The sequence below is a fragment of the Stegodyphus dumicola genome, chromosome 6 (genome assembly GCF_044657685.1).
Source record: "Stegodyphus dumicola isolate Sdum_Otavi_A_Nest chromosome 6, ASM4465768v1".
Classification (NCBI taxonomy): domain Eukaryota; kingdom Metazoa; phylum Arthropoda; class Arachnida; order Araneae; family Eresidae; genus Stegodyphus; species Stegodyphus dumicola.
The window spans coordinates 7,503,058-7,525,340 of NC_140773.1; the positions used below are offsets into that span (position 1 = coordinate 7,503,058).

The window sequence follows — 22,283 nt, forward strand, 5'->3', positions numbered from 1 at the left end:
CAGTTTACTGTAAAAAAATATGTAAAAAAAATTTAATGTTCAAAACTGGCAACGTTCAGTCATTTCTACTTGTCATTGGCTATGTGTCACGTGACAAGTTACATCATCGGCCACATTTTTTGGAACCTTTTGTCCTCGCTTCGCTCCCTTATTAGCGTTATTTCAGTGCTGTATGCTAATTGCTGCCGTTTCGACTGTTGTTTAGCGATGTTTTAGCGGAAAATTTCCTGCAATCGGTATAGGCTACCGAACTACCATTATTGGCACTAAATCACATTGTCTGGTGACAACGTTTGCTTGTTCTGAGTTCGTAGTCCCATATGTGCTTTATGTCGGCTTTACAAGTTTCTCATTTGCTCAATTTTTTATGTAAAAAAAAAAAAAAAAAAAAAAAAAATCAAATTTATAAAATTTTTAAATTGTTGGATGTTAGGTAATTAAGCTTTTTTCTGTATATAAAGCCACAGATCATAATGAATGCTACATAAAGTACATTATTTCTGTAGCATATATAATTAGAGTTACTATTAATTAATTATGTTATACACATAGAGCATTTTTAACCTTAAATAAAGTATTGTTAATGCATACTGTACACAGCACTAAAGTCTCCTGTCTCACTCTTGAACCCCTGAAAATAAAGGATTTCCTTATAGCTATTTCTATTCTAAACTGAGGTTTATAAATCAGGGCTTGATTTTTAAAATCAGGAGCCTCATGAAAAGCCATTTGTATATGGTCACCATTTAATAATAGTAAAGAAGGAAGAAAAATAAATTAACACAGTAAAAATTTAAATTGTAAAGAGAGAAATAAAATAATTATAAACAAATGAATATTAAAAAAAAATGCATCACAAAAATTAAGTGAAATAATAAAATGCATTTTTGCTTAATTTTTTAAGGAAATTTTTAATATGTAATATATAAAGTGTGATTCAGAAGTCACAGATTATCATTATGAGTACTTACTTGATCATTATGAGTATTTACTTTAACATTTGTGAGTAATGCTGTCTGGATAAATATTTTTGGCCTCTGTTGAAACCTCATGTGCATAACTGGAAAGAATCCCAAACATGATGAGTGGGCAGTCATTGTACCATAAGTCTTGCATACAAATAGAAGTTTGCTATGGTAAGATACTGAAAAAAGGTACTAAATGTATTATCGCGACTACCTTAGTACAAGCTGCCAAAATTTCAGAATATGCCAACATGCACGTAACAGTTCTTCAGTTTTAACAAGCAGTCACCATTTTCAAACACATTCTTTTTGTTCTACTCCAAATTCCAACAGCTTTTATAAAAGTTATGATTACTTTCTGCCATATATTCAATTTTAAAATTTGTACTTGTGGAATTCGCTTATAATAGGAAAAAAAAAAAAGGGTAAAATTTCTGCAGGAATACAATATTTTGTGGTAAAGTTGGTAAAGGAATGATACTTGGAAATATCTTCTTGCAATTACCATGAAATTTCAGCTAGAACAAAAGAGACAAAATTCTCTCGTAAGTAGGTTTATTGATTTTTTTGATAAATATATAGTTAAAGTGTAAAACATGAGCTCTAGTGTAGAATTGGGTGCCCCTTCGATTAGCGACAATTTTTTTTTTAAATTTTGGCAATGAAACATCACTTTTGGTTACTATGATGGTTTTAACTTTGTTTTAGCTTCCTGATTGTATTTAAAGGAAAATAGACTGATGTGTACATGGACAAATTTAAGGCAGTGCGTAGTTTGTGCAATTCTAGGATTTTTTTTAAGTGAAATCAGATTGATGTGTACATGGACACAGAGTTTGTGCAATTCTTTGACTTCTTAATTTTGTTTTGTTTAGTGGCCATCTTGAAATTGTGCCCTCCTGGCGCCGATCTTGGCATAAAAAAAGAATCGCCAAGAAACAAGGGGCACCCAATTGTAAACTTTTTGGTACAATAAAACATTCTTTTTTTTTTTTTTTTCCATAAAATTAGCCAAATAGCATTAATTGTAGTTGTGCAAATACTTAAGCACCATGAAAGATTTATGGAATAATATAAACAACTAAGGGTAATATTCCAATCAGTACTTAAACAAAGTGACAAGAAACATTGTTTGGATTTGTGAGCTGAGGAACACAGTTGTCATTTTCAATACCTTCTGTTAAGAGGATAGTTTTTTTTATTTACTTTTGTTGTAATTTAATAAATACTGTTGTAATTAATAAATACTGTGCACCTGAAACAAAATAAATCAGTGGTATAAAAAAAGGTGACTTTTGGATTATAGCCTGTAAATGTAAGACTTGCATATTGCATTTATAAAAGGCAGATTATGTGTAAATTTACTGTTTAAGTACTGATAAGGAATTTGATCAACAGCAAAATATTAATAGTTATGTTTCTGGAGAAAGAAAAGTTATATGCTGACTTGTCTAATCTCTGTAACTCAAAGGTAAATGGCATTTATTTAACAAAAATTAGCATAAATGAATGATTTCAAAGTATTTTATTTTTAACAATTGAATAATATTTATTTTTTCTCCCGACAGATTTATGTTTTTCTTTTAATCAGGTATTAATTTTAACAGAATAATGATATTCTAATGCATACATATGTATACCATGTCTCACAAAAGTGTTTGCACTCTTAAGAATTTGCAGGAAAAGTACTGTAACCCGGAATTGAATTTAAATGTAAAGCCCAATGTCATTTCATATCATCTCCATGTGATTTCGAATAAAACCAAACTTTTTAATTTTTAATACTGACTTATTTTCTTTTTCTAAAATTGAAAATGTAAGGAGGTATAGATAAAACAAGTCACAAAAGTGATCGTACACTGAAACATTTTCGTAAAATTTCATAAATAAAAATATTGTCTTTTTTTTTTTATTTTTGCATTTTGGTGACATTTAAAAAATTGCTTGGCTTTGTTTTTTACTTGTTTATTTTGTTATATTTTACTTAATGTTTAAAAATGTCTCATAGTCGTAAAAAAGCAACAAACAGCATTTGAAAATTGATAATTTTTTTTTATCATAAGGATAGAAATTTGTTTCAGGATATTGCTAAATTAGCAAATTTTTCCTATTCTATGGTACAATATATGATAAAATGCTTTAAAGAAGAAAATCAGATCCAAAATAAAGTAAGAAAAGATTGTCTGGTATGACTCAACGTGATCAGAGATTTATAGTTAGAAAAATCTGTGAAAAATCCACATTTAAGTGTTGTAAAGATTTCTACAGAATTTACTGAGAAATTTTCTACTTGTTTCACTTAAAACTCTTCGACGAGTGCTCAGATCAGCTGGATTACATGGGCGCTCTGCTCATGTAATCCAGCTGATCTGAGCACTGTGCAAAAAATAGAAAGCTTAGACTTTTTCTTCTCAAAATCAATGGTAAATGAGCTCGAAGTGAATTGGTATCATGTCTTATTTGCAGATAAAAGCAAATTTAACATCATTTAGCTCAATAACTGTAGAGAGGAAAAAAACCTGAGGAGCTTAATCCCAAGACCCTGGTTGGAGCAGTAAATCATAATGGTGGAGGAGTTCTAGTTTGAGAGTGCATGTCAGCATCAGGATTAAATAATTTAATATTTATTGATGGCACAATGAACCATGCTCTTTGCTTAAATAATTTAATATTTATTGATGGCACAATGAACCATGCTTTTTGTTTAAATAATTTAAAATATAATTTAAAATTATCCACCCAAAATTTGGATGCTGGAAACAAATTAATTTTTTTATCAGGTTAACAATCCTAAGTACACAGCTCTCAATGTTTGCCTTTTGGTGGCTATAATTGTCCACAAGTTCTGAAAACACCACCTCAGTAACCAGATTTAAACCCAACAGAACACATTTGGAAAGAATTAGGTTACACATCATCAAAACAAAAAGCAAACTAAAACAAACTAAAAACAGTAAATGGAGAAACGTTGATGCAGATATTACCAAAAAAAAAAAAAAAAAAAACTGCTTAACTTTATGCCCAGAAACTGTCATAAATACTGCAGGATATACTACAAAATATTAACTGACAAATATACTGTAATATTTTCTAATATATCCAGATTTCTTTTAAAGCATATGAAGACTTTTGTGAAGTAACTTTTCTGTTACTTTTTCGTTATTGATTTTCAAAAAAAGGTTTTAACATGTTCATAAAATAATTAATGTATTGTTGCTAGGAGAAATTTATATATATATATATTATTAAAAAAATTCCTTTTAAAATATTAATTTTTGTTCATGAATAAAGCAATATTTTACTGAAACTCGTAAGCGTACGAAGACTTTTGTGAGCCACTGTATGTTTTTTTTTACCTTTGGACTTTTATTTGTGCTTATCCGATGAAGAGAAAAGAACTGCAACACATTTTACAGTACAGTCATCTGGCATTAAGCTGAAAGAAGTGCACCTAAACACTATTTTCCTGGAATAGAATTGGTATATACAAAATAAAAGGAAAGTGTGAGAGACAGCTAAAAGTACAAGGAAGTTCAAAAACAGGTTTCACTTGCACAGCTACTATAACACTAAAAGAGTTTGGTAATTATTTAAAAGCTGTGTATTTTAAAGAACATGATAAGTATGAAAAGTCAATTTGTCATCTTCTCTTTCATAAATAAATTTAAAAAGAAAGAGAAAGAAAAGCAAATTTGTTGAAATAAGTGCTTAATGGCAACTATGTGCGATAGATTTTTTTAAAATTTTGAGTAAATTTTATTTTATTTTCAATTTGATTTAAATTATTTAAATACATAATATAAACTGTAAATACATTTTGTGATCCTTTTTATTTAAAATTCCATCTGTTCTTACTGTGCAGGCAGGAATTTTTTATTCTAAAATTTCATCTGATAAATTTATATGATATTAAAAATAAAAATATGGGATGCTCTTTCCTTTGTATTGGGATGTAAATAGAGTTTTAAGAAAAAACAGAAGTGATAACAGAGAATCTGACTGAGTTCATTTTTCCATAACATGTATGAGAATGATTATGTTCAGCTAATTTAAATTTATATTTGACAGTTTTGATTTAAAATACGTAATTGTTAGCGCCGTGATTTTGTTTTGACTCTCGCTTGACAAAAAATGTTGTGACAGCTTTTATTTTTTTTTTTTTCTTATGTGGGTTTTATATACATTTTAATACACTGAATTAATTCTCAGAAATATACTCAAGTGTAATAACTGTCATAGCATCTCATTGTTATTTGGAATATGAACGGTATGCGTTTATAAACACAGTAACACCGAAGTAGTATGCTTTCCTCAAGAATGGTTGATTCCTACATCTGGCTATAGTCTTAGCTTAGAGAAGACCACGTGATACCTAATGACCAATCAGAGCGTTAACAGTCATTTCTGTTACTTAGATGCTGAATTTAGTTCCGGTTTTGGATTCTTAAAAAGTAAATAAATAAATAAAATGAAAATTATATCAAAAATGAGAAAAACTGAAGTAAACAAAGAATTATCGTCTCTTATACAGTTTTTATGCAAAAATTCTGAGGGTTTACGTAATGCTAATTAATATTAAGAAGGAAATAATTCTAATTATATGAAATAGGCATAATTTGGTCAGAAAGCAGCTGTCAGACACAAAACTGAGGAAGGGGGTCGCAGAACAGGTGGCTGCTTATTTCTCGATTCGTTTACACCGAGATGCCGCGTATTCAATGTGCTGCTGGAGTTTCCAAAATGTTACGCATAGGTAAAGTTTACTTACGGAATATTTTTCATTGTTAATAGTAATGAAATTAAAGATTTTTGTATAGATGAAGAATCAGGATAGTTAATGTCTGAATTTTCTAATTTGAAGAACTTAATACATATTTTTATTATTTAAAAAAAAGTTTCGGATATAATTTAAGCCTTTTTAAGGTATATGTGTTAATAAAAAGTACTGTTTATTGTGTAACAAAAACTTCTGTTAGTGGATTTGATTCGCATATTTTCTGTGTTAATGTGTGTTATTTTTATGCCACTCCGTATTACTTAAAACAGTTTTCTAAGATTCGAAGTAATTATATATGTACAGTTTTCTAAGAGGTGAGGGTTCCTAGTGTGTCATGATTCGTAAAAAATTTTGAAAATTTATAGAACAGGTTGGTTGTCATATTCCTTACGTTCATATTTTTAATATTTATAATTGAAATTCGGGACCAGAAATGAAATATGGTATTGAGAAATATTCAGATATTCTCTTTTCAACTCTGTGTTTGAGAAACTGCAGAATGGTTTTCTGAGAACACATACACTTCATAAAAAGTTCATTTTTAAATTGCTATCTGTATGTGCAGTTGGATTAAAAAATTGGTATATGAATTTTATAAATGAATTGTAAAGAATTCATGAATAATATGAATTTTTCTATATATGAACTCTTCAACATTATCGCATTCTCTTCGCATATTTGTTGCAGGTAAAAGAAATTTCTTAAATTGTTTCCTTGCTGTAAATATGCTATAAATGTTTTTCATCCAAGTTTTACAAAGTTGCTTCTTTCTGGGAATTATCAGTAATTTTTGTGAAAATTTAACTATGTGGTTAAAACTGGCTTATTGTAGTATAAGTATTTAAATAGAAAGTATCTTTTGAATTACCATACAAAATAATAATGCTTGCTTTTACATGAAATGTTTGGAGAAATTGAAGAATCGCCCAATGCTTGGTGCAAATTTCAAGACTGGCAATTTGGCGGACTCTCGTGTCTCATGTCTTGGAGTTGCAACTTTTCCTGAAGACACTATGCAAGAGCTTGACATTTAAAATGACAAAAAATAAAAATAACTACACATGCAAATGCACACACACACAAAAAGTTGAATTTTTAAAACTTAAAATCCTTGCAGAAAACATAACGGAATAATCGTGCCTTTTTCTTCACATAAATTCATACAAATATAAATTGACCATTTCTTCTCTTCAATTCTTAGAATTCCAAGAAATCATTTGATTTCTGTCCCTACCCCTTCTTCTCTACCCCTGTTGCTGGGCCCACATACGTCAAACTGTAGTTTACCTCTAAATGCCAAAATCCTTCATCTTTGAGACATTTATAGGCAGCCCAGCAGTTGTAAATGATTGTGATGCCAGACAACACCCATTCAGTAATTACATCAAGCAAGCAGACACTTGTTCGATTCAAAACCACTCTTAAAAAAAAAAGTGCATCTTTTCCAATTCCTTCAACTGCAACCATCTCTCATCATAACATGAATACATATTTCCCTACAGAAATTATACCAGTTGTGTGATTAGAAACTTTCAGATCTTCAATTGCATATTTCTGAGGACATTTTCACTTCACTTAGAAAACTGTACACTTATCCAAATTACTCAAACCAAGATTATTTCCTTATAGTTCTACACACATCATGCCTTTCCTCTTTCACACTAGACTGTTTCCTACAAAAGCATTGTTTATTATCGTTTCTTTCTGTCAATTTCATGCTTTTCTCACATTTATAAACAACATTCAGCAATTACAGGACTTCAACGATGTAACTAAACAAGACATTATGTCTGTCTACAGAATTAAAAAGAAAGTTTTAGCACAAAAACTGAAACAACTTAAACAACTAACATTGAAAGAAATGTTTAATAAGGTAAACAAATAAATGTCAAGCTTTTTTTTTTTTTTGGTAAGCCTACCAGTGATCGAGCGGTAAAGTCGCTGAACACTGGTAGTTCGGCCTAAGGTTCGAATCCGCGAACAGGCTGGCTGCATGGGTGTTTTTGTGGTTTTCTCCATGTGTGACATGTATACGAGGCAGTTTCCTTTAGAAAGTCCTCCACAAAGGCATCCGTCCCCTTAGGCAGATAGCCCTCGAGGCTTTGCCATAATTAAATAACCTTTTTTTTGTAAATTTTGATACCTTTCAGATCATAAATACAGTCAAAAGTCTTTAATCTAGACTCGTCGGGACTTCGGCGATTCCGGATTATTAATCATCAATTTAAATCTGGTAAGATGGCAAGTAGAAATTATAAAATTAAAAATATGAAACCATAATTTATGAAATAAAGAGCAATTATGATCTAAAAGGTATCAAAATTTACAAAAAAAAAAGCTTAATATTTATTTGTTTACTTTATTAAACATTTCTTTCAACACGCGCATGCTTAAAGCATACATTGCGCATAGTTGAAATTAGAAAATTGCAACCAGAAAACTATTTGATTTGTATTCGTCATTTTTATAATGACTAGGAATTTGGGTTGATCTTTACATTATGGTAACTTGACGTTTTTTTGGCGAAAATTTGGCGACTAACTCTCCTACAGCAACCCTCTTATTTTTTTTTCCCGCCGCCATTTTGTCTTCACGAAGTAAAGACATGTTTCTTTTCTTTTTATCTACTGAACACTTCTTCCAACAATCTACTAGCCGAATTACACTTATGCTAGAAATTTTATCTAACAAAACTGCTTAATCATGACAAATATTCACTGCAAAATTGGGAAAAAGTGCACAATACCATACTCCTTACGCGTTTTTCAAAATAACACATACACATAAACCATGTACACGCCGACTTATTTTTACTTAAAAAAACATCCCAGAATTGCACAAAAATGGCATTGCGCACACTCTTCACTATATCCATGTACACTGCTTTTTTCTCATAAATTAGAAAAATTTCACGAAAATACATGACAATTTTCTCAATCTTTAAACCTGGTAAAAAGAACATAAATGAAATTACCTGATCGCGAAAAAGTATTTACCCTTTCCAAATATGAACATTTCCACATATAAAATAAATAAAATATCCAAAAACTTTTACCTCTAAATCATCTATTATATTATACACGTCACCAACAAATTCATACCGCAAGCATTACAAATACTTAGTATCAAATATTTAAATTATTTCCATGCACGTTTACTTCAACTTAAACGTATACCAAATTGCTACAAACATAAAATTCACAAAATAACTATAATTTAATTAAAATATCACTAAACCATGTACACGCCGACTTATTTTTACTTAAAAAAACATCCCAGAATTGCACAAAAATGGCATTGCGCACACCCTTCACTATATCCATGTACACTGCTTTTTTCTCATAAATTAGAAAAATTTCACGAAAATACATGACAATTTTCTCAATCTTTAAACCCGGTAAAAAGAACATATATGAAATTACCTGATCGCGAAAAAGTAATGAACATTTCCACATATAAAATAAATAAAATATCCAAAAACTTTTACCTCTAAATCATCTATTACATTATACACGTCACCAACGAATTCATACCGCAACCATTAAAAATACTTATTGTCAGATATTTAAATTATTTCCATGCACGTTTACTTCAACTAAAACGTATACCAAATTCCTACAAACATAAAATTCACAAAATAACTATCATTTAATTAAAATATAATTAAATTCAAAAACACTACTTAAAATATAAATGAGCACATACATTAAATTAATACATACATAAATACTCATTTCGAATTCACTTTAGTTACGGCCATGGGATCCAAAAATTCACGAGCACTGTTTCACACAACACAGAACAAAGCCAAATACAAAATTTCCAGATTTTTTCCTGATTTGCCCCCTTTTCCGATTAAAGAACTGTAATTCGTCTATTAATATCACATGACATATCCCATGATCTCTCATTTCCCTCACACAAAATAATGCGTAATCGGAACTGAGTACTGCTCACGTTATTACCAAAGTGCCAGGTAGTAACCTTTATCGCCTCCAAAATGTCGCCAAACTACCAGTTACCATATTGTAAAGATCAAACGGAATTTGATATAAATTATATCAAGGACGGAGTACATCGACATGAAATACTACATTTAGTAAAGCTGAATAAAATAAAAACATCTGCCCTAAAGATAAGGATGGTGCTAACAAATCAACTTCCAGTTCATTGCGCGCCGTGATGCCCGGTCTAAGGTTCGAATCCGCGAACAGGCTGGCTACATGGATGTTTTTGTGGTTTTCCCCATGTGTGACGTGTATACGAGCCAGTTTCCTTTAGAAAGTATTCCACAAAGGCATCCGTTCCCTTAGGCAGATAGCCCTCGAGGCTTTGCCATAATTAAATAACCTTTTTTTTGTGAATTTTGATACCTTTTAGATCATAAATACAGTCAAAAGTCTTTAATCTAGACTCGTCGGGACTTCGTCGATTCCGGATTATAAATCATCAATTTAAATCTGGTAAGATGGCAAGCAGAAATTATAAAATTAAAAATATGAAACCGTAATTTATGAAATAAAGAGCAATTATGATCTAAAGGGTATCAAAATTTACAAAAAAAAAAAAAAAGCTTAATATTTATTTGTTTACTTTATTAAACATTTCTTTAAACGCGCGCATGCGTAAAGCATACATTGCGCATAGTCGAAATTAGAAAATTGCAACCAGAAAACTATTTGATTTGTATTCGTCATTTTTATAATGACGAGGAATTTGATATAAGTTATATCAAGGACGGAGTACATCAACATGAAATACTACATTTAGTAAGGAATTATAAGCTGAATAAAATAAAAACATCTGCCCTAAAGATAAGGATAGTGCTAACAAATCAACTTCCAGTTCATTGCGCGCCGTGATGCCCCCCCCTTCCGCAGAGCAGCATGAAATTGATAACAGATTTCGGAATGGTTAGAGAAACAAAGGATGTGCCTTTATCCATTTTTTGCAGCAATTTCACTGTTTGTTTGATGGACATCGAAACATACTTTCGCTTTGTAGATCCTTTGGCAGTTTCAGAATAAATTCTTTTTGAGATAATCGAAAGTTCAAGCTTACTTTTATAAAATTGCTCTAACAGTCTGCAAAAAATAATAAGCCGGATCCAATTAGAAGATTAAGGAACAACGCAATCTGCAACATTAACTGAAATAGATAATTAGATCATTTTAGCTTAGCTTATACCGTCCATTGCACATTAAACGCGCACACGTAAACACATATGTGCATACGTATGACTGTACTTCATTATTTCATAAATCATGATTTCATATTTTTAATTTTATAATTTCTACTTGCCATCTCACTAGGTTTAAACTGATGATCTAATATCCGGAAAAATCCGGAATCGCCAAATTCCCAACAAGTCCGGATTTTGGTCTTTGTACTGTATGTGTAAACATATACACATGGATTACAGCTTATTTTTTTAGTATGAAAGAAGTAATAGATGCTACAGAAAAAACTGATGGCATAGCAAATTACTTATATTAAATTACATTTAAAATGAAATGGAAAAACTTGCATTAGTTATTTCGGTACTATTCGGTTTCGAGGGCCGTAAAAAATCGCCAAACTATTGTTAATGCCAATGCTGCCAAAAATAATTGCGACAACCTTAATAATTGCGTCAAGAAGGAAGTATAATAGTAAATAACTATTTAAGATTGATGTTTTAATTTAGATGAAAGGTTAATTTCATATAATACTTTTTTATTATTATAATTTATATGAAAAAGGCTAAACAGGACTGAATGAAAGCATAAGAGTCAATAACTATTTCAAATCATTATTATAATTTATATAAAAATTGCTAAACATAACTGAATGGATGCCTACATCGCTATTTCGCTACCGACTTATCGCTAAAGCATAATTTCATCTCGTTCGTTGTTCAAACATAATTTTCTATAATGAATCATGCCTTTTCTTTGAAAAATTCTCGGTAAAGTGCAGAATCGCCCACTTATTTGTTTGCCGCTTTTTACAAGGGTAAAAACAATTGGATTTTTGTCAATTTTCCTTTACTTTTTAAGTGAACATAGGTCGATGTGTACATAGATAAAGTCAAGGGTGTGCGCAGTGCCATTTTTGTGCAATTCTGGGAATTTTTTTTAAAGTGAAAATAGGTCGATGTGCACATGGATACCGAGTATGTGCAATTCTAAAAAACGCGTCAAGCAGTGGGCGATTCTGCACTTTACCCAAAATTCTATTGTCGACTTTTCGTCATGGCAATTCCCATATTGTTAAATCCATAGGATATCAAAAAAGGATTTAAAATCAAAAAATGATTTAAAAATTAAACTAGTATTTCAATGGCGTCTTAAGAAATATAGAACTATATAAACTTACGCAATCTGAAATCAGCGCGTACGCTAGATTTGGCGTGCTGTTAAATGGGCGCGTTTGCTAGATTTGGCGCTTTTGCGCTTACATTTTCGCTGCAATTTTTTTACGGCCCTCGAAACCGAATAGTACCGTTATTTCTAAGAAACAGTATAGGTTCGGCAAGATTTTTGTTGGAGAACCGTAGATCCGATTTGATAAACTTCAGAGCTGAGAAGAGTCTTTCCACACCGACTCGAGTAGGAGGATGAGCTGTTATTGTTAAGGCTACTTCTTTTAACTTTTCAGGATAGATTTTTATAAGTTCTAAATGAGGTGTCTTGCAAGAGCAATCATATTTCTCTATTTCTTCAAAGGTTGTGTAGAAATCTTGTTGTGTAGAAATCTTTCTTCAGTTTTATATTTAAAGGCTCTTGGTTCTTTATTTTCATTTGCATTGCTTTAGCCTTTTCGATATTATCCAAAAATATATCTCAAAATCTAATTCATCACTGGAAGAAGATGTTAGAGATGTCTGCTGTTCGACTTTCCTGATTTGAATACTCCCACTTGTTCTGAAAATAATTTCATTTTTATTGAAAGTTCATATATCTTTGTCTTCTTAATTTGTTAGTCATCCAACGAAATTCGTGGTTTAGGGTCTATATATATTGAACCCAGCAAGATCTCTTTGTTTAGCACACTAGTTTCTCTTTTCCTCATTGAAGAAATAATTCCTTTATTTCTGTTAGTGAGTCTTTCTGTTAGTGAAACATTAGGGTTGTTTAAATTTTCTAAAAAAGTTCTTAATTCTAACAACCTCCATATCATCAAATATGTACTTCCTCATCATGTTGCTTGATCAATAATTGCTCCTTTTCCTGCTCTCATCCTAAGAACAGCATCAATTTGGGTAGTTCTTGCTGCTATTGCTGCTTACCTAAATTTACTAAGGAGATTTGTAACTAAATGAATCAATTTAATCGCTAATGCCAAATATCACATCCATCCTCCTCCCTTATATTTATTTATTAATATGTCAATAAAATAGAAAATAATAACTCAGTTTGTCATTAATTTGTATTTCAGTTCACTTTAATTTCATTTCAAATTCAAACTGTCCAATAAAAACTGGAGTTGAAGTTGACCTGTTTTTACCGACTTCAGCTCCGACTCCTTTTACCCCAAAATGTGCCAAACTCCATGACTCCACAGCCCTGCTTTTTACCGTAATATCTTGAAACTATCACTATAATATCTGATTCACACTGATAAAAAATAAACCATTAATTTATAATAAAAAAATTGCTTAGAATGAAATTGTGTTATGATGAAGTTTGAGAATATGAAAGGTCATCTATATCTTCTGTAGGAAAGATGGCAATACTATTTGTACACTCTTGTATTTTTATGAAAGTAATTTTTTTTTATAATCTGTGTGTATTAAATTTTATAGGTCTATATAAACTTCAGATTGATTTATATCAAACATGCAAAGTTCCTGCCGTACAGTCTAGTGCCTGGGCTGCCACAAAAGTGATTTTAGATGAACAGTTAGAAGGAATTAAAAATGCAAAAACATACAAAAGTGAAAGAATCATAACCTCAAAACAAGCAGCTCATATAAATGTTCAAGGTGTACCTAAACCTGTAATAAACTTCTGTGCAAATAACTATCTTGGTCTGTCTGTAAGTAAATGGAGTTTTATATTTTCTTTGGCTAATGATTATGGTGAAGTAAAATAAGATTGTTTACAAATACATGGTGTTTATGACAGGCTTTAAATACATTATATTTTAATGTAATTCTTGAATTATGAAAGCTAAGCTTAATAATAGATTAACTAATTAAAAGAAAAAAAAAACAGTTTGATGCAATGTTTTGTACTATATTTTTTGGGATAAAGAAATTCTACATTGTTTAATAGTATAATTATAAATTGTGAAGGCTATATTTCATAGGCATTCAAATGCTTTATTTTTAGAGTCACCCAGGTATAATCGAGGCAGGGAAAAGTGCTCTGGATGCATATGGTGCTGGTTTAAGTTCAGTTCGCTTTATTTGTGGCACGCAGGTATTTATTTATGCATTCTTAAAGGTTCCAGTTATGTATTTTTGAAATGATATATAAATTTGTAAATGTTTATTTAAAAAATATAATTTGTCTCTTTTTAAAAATTTAGAGGTTAATTAACCTATGAGTATGTAAAGCTGTTATCTTTATTGTTATTTACATCCCATTATTATTATTATCGGTTTTGAAATACTTTTGAATAATTTTTGTTTTGTTATAAAAGCATGTTATATTTGAAGACTGTGTGAATAATATGGTCTTGAAATAAAGAGAAATTTTTATTGTGTATTATGTTTGTTTAAAGCTTTGATAAATGCAGTGAGAATATTTAATGTGATATGGACAATGAGAATCGGGTAGATACCACTATGATTTCTACACATCATTGGTATTTATCGCATGTTTGGCATTATTCAAACTTATTGATAATTGCAGCATAATAATTAGCAGAAATTGTGGTATGTCTCAGAAATGGAATTCTGTGATTTTTCTGTTTCTAAGAAATGGTCGCTGCATCAGTCAGAACAGGTTGGGTTCATTTTGGAAAAGTGGAAATTAGTTATTTCTGAGAAATATTTTCGTTTTTGATTGTTTTGGACATTACCTCTTTTGCATACTTATAGATTAATTGATAAATATGTTGCACTAGTCTGGAAAATTCTTTAACTGATCAAAAACAAATTTAAGTATTAATTGCTTACATATGCTGTCCTAGAAGAAAAGAAAGAAAATTCAAGATAAATTAATATTTACAGTGTAATTTTAGCAGTGCATTGCATAAAATGACTATAAATATATTTCTACACTTTAAAATATAAAAAATCAAATGAAAATTTTTAGGTAAAAATTTGGCAAATCAATAAAAATAATTTGTCTTCCACTTCATGTCAAATCCGTTACCTTGAGATTATTTTACCCCCAATTAGTTTGTAAATCTGCTTCAAGGGGGGGCAGTACCTATTCAAAGTAGTCAAACTTAGCTTGACTAGTTTATTTGTGTCACTGAATATATATTGCCCCTTTTAGACAGATTTGCAAACTAATTTTGGGTGAAATAATCTCAAGGTAATGGACTTGACATGAATTGAAAGACAAATTATTTTCTATTGATTTTTTGAAGGAAAGAAAACTTCTGTAATTAATTTTTATCATGAATATAGCACACTAATAGTTCATATTTAAAATAATTAAACTTTTTTATTTAAAAAAATAAATTAGGTTACAAAGCAAAGAGGGTGAATAACATGAAACTTGAAAGGGACAGGCATTTTTGCCTTGAGTCACACATTTTAAGATTTATGCCTCAAAAATTTTAGTTGATTTTTCTTTATATTTTGAATTGTAGAAATATATGTACAGTTATCTTTATGCATTGCATTGCTCAAATTAAACTCTAAACATAATTTATCTTGAATTTTCTTTCTTTTCTTCTGAGACAGCATATGTAAGCAAAATTTGAAAATGGGCCTTACTCTCTGCTCTATTGTCCATTTCTCTAAATTGTCTTCCAAAACAGGGCCAGGATATGACACTAGTTCGACGTGATGTTTTATTCTTAAGCATTTGCTCTAATTCTTCTTGTTTAGATTTCCACCGCCGAATGCTTCGCTCGCCAACTTGAAATTCTTTAGCCACAGCAGATTTCCAATTTTGATTGCTTTCTTCACTGCCGAAAGCTTGAAAGCAGCTGTATAATTTTTTGGCTAATCTTTGGAATATGGTAACAGGTAGTTTGGCGACGTTTTAGTAAGGCGATAAAGGTTACTAGCTAGGACTTTAGCAGTGTACATGGATAAAGTCAAGAGTGTGCACAGTGCCATTTTTGTGCAATTCTGGGATGTTTTTTTAAGTGAAAATAGGTCGGCGTGTACATGGATGATACCGTGTATGTGCAATTCTTAAAAACGCGGCAAGCACTTTGCAATTCTGCAATTTCTCCCAATTTCGCACCTAATCTTTGTCATGATTAAGCACTTTTGCTCCATAAAAGTTTTAGCATAAGCGTAATTCGGCTAGCAGATTGTTGGAAAAAAATTTTGAGTTAAAACAAAAATAAAAATGCCTTTACTTCGTGAAAACAAAATGGCGTCCAAACAAAAACTAGCAGGTTGCTGTAGCAGGGTTGGGTGCCAAATTTTCTCCAAAAAATCACCAAGTTACCATAATCCAAAGATTAACCAACTTTTTCTTTAAGTAGGAGCCATAATAATATTTGTAAAGCATGAATGATAAGGTAAACAAAAAACAAGCTACAAAGCAGTAAAACTTTATAAGAATGAACACAGCACTTGGCAAGTAAATGTAGCTGTTTCCATTAAAAAAAAGAATTGTAGGAAAATGTGGGCAAAACCATGGAGTTTAGCAGAAAGTACATGCATTACGGTGTCTTTGCACAGAGTGCCACGTACCTTAGGCGAGTTTGAACTTATTGCACTGCCTTAGTGCAATATGAGGTTAAAATACTGCAGTAAATTCTAATGTAACCGTTTTGCTTGTGCATAACTTATGATCTGAACTAGCGAAGTTTTAAGGACAGAGGAAAAATAAAATTGCTTTAGATACGCCGCTCCGGCAGATACACCACAGATCTAAATTTTCAACTTTTAAACACACGTAAAGCCATGGCTTATCTCCCTGAAATTGCAGTAAATGGTACTTTTAGAATTATTTGATGGTTAATTTTTTATCAATGGTAACTTAAAACATTCTTTGAAAAGAACTTTGGTATCAAGCCTTTCAAAGTTGTTAATATATTGAAAAGTTGTACTTTTAAAGTTGGTAATAGATTCATCGGCTGTAAGATTGATGTAGCATTAGGAGGCAAGAACTTAATATTGATGTAGTTGAACTCTTCTTTCTGTGGTAAATATACTGGAGCATTCAATCATATGGAGGACTTTTTCAAGTAGATTCTTTTCTTGTAGATCCTATTTTACAGTGGAAGCAAAAACTTCTGCCATACATTTAGAGAAGAATTGTATAGTTGTCTAAGCTGTGTTGTTATGTCAGCATATTACATGAAATTTGTGTTTATTAGCATTTTGTTCTTTAAAGACTTGCAGAGTGATGATAAACCTATAGAAGTTTATGTTTAACAGACTATCATTGCCATTAACACAAAAAAAAAGTAAAGTTAAACTTTCATTGGCTTATGTCATGAAAATATCATTTCCTATGTTGTGATGAATGTTCTTTGAGATATTTTTCCTCAGACAAAGACCACCCTTATTATAGCTGAAAACTTGTTCTGGTCTGTAATCTTCTGACTTCTTCAGTTTCATGAATTCCTTAATGCACTTTTTGTCAACACTAATGTTTTCATGTCTGACAATACTGTAGCTACTAATTCTTTTCTTGAAATTCTCAAACCATCCTTCATTAGCTTTAAATCCTATACCTAAGTCTTTGCTGATGATAGTAAATGGCAACTTCTATTTAAGGTCATGCTAAATAGCTTGTGCTTTTAAAATGATCATGTCAAAATACTTTTTTAGTTGTGTATCGTTATCACAGATATGTAATAAAGTTTTTATTTCTTCCATAACTTAATTTTTGCTGAATAGATACTTCATTAGCCGTATTCTCAGTTCTTCATAAAAATCAACTTTCAACTTTCTTTGACATTGTAACAATAGTTACATTGCTTGCACAAATCACTTTGCATGGTTCCTTTTTCATAGTTTTTCATAATTTCCTTCTTAGTTCTACCACATTTTCTAGCATGATTTTCTTCTCCTCCTCCTTAGCTTTCTTTGGCCATATACTGAAAATAAATATTTATCAGAGAAATGGTGCATAATTTATAGATTATTCAGAAAATAAATGTAATACAGTCAAAAGTCGTTAATCCGGACTCGTCAGGACTTTTGGCGATTCCGGATTATTGATTTTTCCGGATTATAGATCATCAGTTTAAATCTCGTAAGATGGCATGCAGAAATTCTAAAATTAAAAATATGAAACCGTAATTTATGAAATAAAGAACAATTATAATCTAAAGGGTATCAAAATTTACAAAAAAAATAAGCTTAATATTTATTTGTTTACTTTATTAAACATTTCTTTCAATGTAAGTTGTTTAAGTTGCTTTGTTTTATGTGATAATACTTTCTCTTTAATTCTATAAACAGACATAATTTCTTGTTCAGTTACAAAGTTTTGCTGTTCAAGTCCCGTTAATTGCTGGGCCGAGAATACCGACTAACTTGTCAATCTAAATTTTTTCGTTTTCACTAACCTCTCTGTCACATTCTTCATGTCTTTATCCATTTTTTGCAGCAATTCCACTTTTTGTTTGTTGGACATCGAAACATACTACATTTAGTAATGAACTATAAGCCGAATAAAATAAAAACATCTGCCCTGAAGATAACGATAGTGCTGACAGATCAACTTCCAGTTCATTGCGCGCCGCGACGTTCCCCTTCCCCGCAGAGCAACGTGAAATTGATAAACAGATTTCGGAATGGTTAGAGAAACAAAGGATATGCCTCTATCCATTTTTTGGAGAAATTCCACTTTTTGTTTGATTGACATCGAAACATTCTTTCGCTTTGTAGATCCTTTGGGAGTTCCGGCATCGGAAATTCTATTTGACATAATCGAAAGTTTAAGTTTACTTTTATAAAATTGCTCTTACAGTCTGAAAAAAATAATAAGCGGGATCCAATTCGAAGATTAAGGAACAACGCAATCATTAACATTAACTGAAATAGATAATTAGATAATTTTAGCTTACACCATCCGTTATACATTAAACGCGCAGGCGAAAACGTATTCTGCACTTCCGCACACGCATATGCACAGAAGTCAAGGTCTTACGCGCACGCATAAAACATGTGCCAACGCGGCGCATGCGCAGAAAGTTCTTAGCTTTGAGGTCCGGATTATAGATCATTCCGGATTATGGGTGTCCGAATTAACGACTTTTGACTGTACTGCTATGAAACCCATACTCCTGGAAGGTGCCAGCTGTGAAAATCCAGAAATCTTCAGATAAAAACAGCGGATCATTCAGTTTCTGCCACTCATGCAAGCATTTTTGCATCCAAGGCACCATACATTAGTATATTACAATCACCTATGTTAATACTAGTATTATAATCTAATGTAACGACTTGCTTAAGCCAAATCAGAAATTATATTTATAAACTGTTGCTCTTTAATTTTAAAAAATAAATACATAAAGCAAATGTACCGTAATTTCCGGAAGAAAGGCCGCATCAGCATAAACGCCGCACTCGAGAAAAATGGCGGGAAAAAAATTAAAATTACACAGAAACGCCGCAATAAATTAAATTGCGCGTGACATCGTCAGGGGCCGTATAGATGCAAAAACTCAACCTAAGTCCTGATATATGACATACCAGTTAAGAAAAATGCATGAAATGAAACCATAACTCTAAAATAAATTAAAGGTAAGAAATGTATAGCTTCTGTGCCGTTTAGAGACATTTTCAAAAATTTTCCGCTCCCTAATTAAAAACTATCCAACAAGTACTTGTACCCTAACTGATGGGATCTGTATTTGGCAGAATGGCAAGAAAAATCCATTCATGCTGAAGGGGAAATATGTCAGAGTTCGTTATTGCGAGGCAGGTGGAGTCGTGTCCGCCTTTGAAAAAAATTGCAGAAAAGGCAGGGGTGGAAAGAGGATGGGTCCTGGAAGATTCATCGAATGGCAGAGGAGAGAGACTATTCAAACTGATGAGAATGTTGATTTGAAAGGAGGAAGAATTTTATTGTTCTGAGATCTTGTTTAGGGTGAATAAGGCATGTAGGTTCGTTCAAGGGAAAGAGCGTAAACAAAATAACGTTCGCAAAATGCAACTGAGGGGTCTTTTGTGTGGGAACAGCATCAATCTATGCACAATGACAAGGCTATCCAAACTATGTACAATGACCATCATAGGAAATATTTTATTTTTAGTGCACCTAAACGCCGCATGGGTAGAAATGCCTCACCCGCTGAAAATTTAAGTTTTTAACATGTAAACGCCGCGGCGTTTCTTCCGGAAATTACGGTAGTAAATAAAAAAAATTTTTTTAAATCTTTATGAAGTTTATTGTTTGTTTAACAAATAAAAATAAAAACTGCAAAAAGTGTTTATTACACATTAGATAGAGAACAACAACTAAATTACACTATACAGAAGATTTACTGATGTATTATAGTACATGTTGCATGAAAAGAATGAGACAGTTATATATCTCCCGTTCTGGTGGACTGATTGTCAAAATTTTTATTCTAACATAAGTATTTTGACACAAATCACACTTTTTCTGAAATAACATACCATTTTTTTTCTATATATTTCAATTCTATGACTCAATTATTCCAATATGTTAAATTTTGTAATTTTTGGTGAGAAATTTAAAAATTTATCTTGCCACATTTTTTTCAATTTGCTCCAAGAATAATTCATTTCTTGAACTTCTTAGTTTATAGCAACTGTTTTTCTTTCCTTTTTTCATTGTACACGAGTAGAGAAAACGTTATTGTTCATACTTTCAAATAATTTTAACAAAGTGCATAAACCACATTTGGGGTTATTATCACTAAATGTGGTTATTTACCTTAAAACCCATTTAGAAGGATTTTTAAACAATAATTCAAAAATATAATTATTAAAATGGAGATTTTTAATAACCTCCCCTAAGTAAAATTATTAAAATTTTTTTAATTTGTTACTTAATTTTATTAAATGTAATTATAAAAAAATTAATCTTTTGATATCATAAAATTTTAATAGTTTTAAAAAATAAGGCAAATTTTTTAAAATCTAGTATAATAAGAAAATAGTGTCACATATTAAAATTTCAAAATAATAATGATGATTAGCATTTTCTATATGATTATAATGCACAAACTTCTAGCTGCACTAATGAAAACCTTTATTCGTAAAAAAAAACTTAGTGTAAAATTTTAAAATCATTAGCACTATTTATTTGAGTTTTGTTTCAGCGAAGTGACTGTAATTTAATGCTTTATGATTAAAAGAAAGTAATGATCTAGTTTTATTATGGATACACATCTGTTAGAGATCACAATTTTGAGTTTTTTGACTGATGAACATAATATTGACAGAGAGTGAAAATAAATTTATCACTCACAAACTTGAAGCACATTCTTTAAAAAAGAGATTAACAACCTTGAAAAGTAGTGGAAATGTGTAGTTTATATCATTTGGTATGAAAATGTTTGTACCCTCTATTGTTGAAAACACTCAACTTGGAGTACTATGCTGGATTAAATTTTAAAGCAACTGCTGCAGAACAATGGTACATTTTTTTTTTTTTTTTCATTTCTGGATGTTTTTGAGTCAAGAGCAATGTTTCATATGAACGTAGAATAAAATAAAATTAACAGTCATAAGAAAGCTTCTATCCTTATTATTAACCCTTTTTATAATGCTACAGATGAATTTCCATATATCCACACTTGAGGTGCTGCCAACTAGCTGTAATAATGTAAAAATAGTGATTGATTGATGTAGATCCATAATAAAGAGCAATTTGGCAGGCATATTAAATATTCCTTTTAATTTCAATTGAGTTAGTGGCACAATTCTGTTGGCACTCTAATGGTGAACCAAAACATTCACATTTTTTATATTGTTGCAATGAGAAAACAGCAGCACTGCAGCATCTTAATAGCAAGAGAAGTTAATAATAAGTATGTAGTTATCCGTTGTGGAAGTTTACTATAAGAAAGGTTTCGGTTCGAATTAGCTACATCATCATCATAATGTAAAAGACGTATGGTGTAGATTAATCTAGAATGATGCAATCCAGAAAAAGGTATTACTATTTTTAGAATAGAGAAGAGAATTACCCAAATTAAAATGAGGAATTAAGGGGCTATTGTTAATTTAAATGATAATTTGTGTAGTCAATTTTTTATCTTACATGTTCTCCCAGTTCAAAGACAAAAAGAGTGCACAAACAGCAACGACAGTATTTGTAAAGGTGACCGTTGAATTCAACATAGCCTTATTTCACAATAAAGCAAGCTTTAGTAAGCATAAACATGCTCACACATTATTATGGGTGTACTATGCACCCCACAATTTTGTATAGGTCACATTATCTGTTAGACAACAGCTAGTAGAGGCTAAGCAAGCACATTGCCAGCAG

At 31.0% G+C, this 22,283-nt stretch overlaps 1 protein-coding gene across 1 annotated transcript in view; it reads left to right on the forward strand.

Moving 5' to 3' along the window:
- Positions 1 to 5,387: 5,387 nt before the first annotated feature.
- Positions 5,388 to 22,283, forward strand: part of Gcat (Glycine C-acetyltransferase) — a 43,316-nt gene continuing 26,420 nt past the window's right edge. Inside the window, exons 1-3 of the mRNA XM_085818028.1 lie at positions 5,388 to 5,718; positions 13,529 to 13,761; positions 14,058 to 14,147. Of these exons, the coding sequence (XP_085674154.1) occupies positions 5,670 to 5,718; positions 13,529 to 13,761; positions 14,058 to 14,147 (372 nt within the window). The 5' untranslated portion in view covers positions 5,388 to 5,669. The remainder of the gene's footprint in view (positions 5,719 to 13,528; positions 13,762 to 14,057; positions 14,148 to 22,283) is intronic.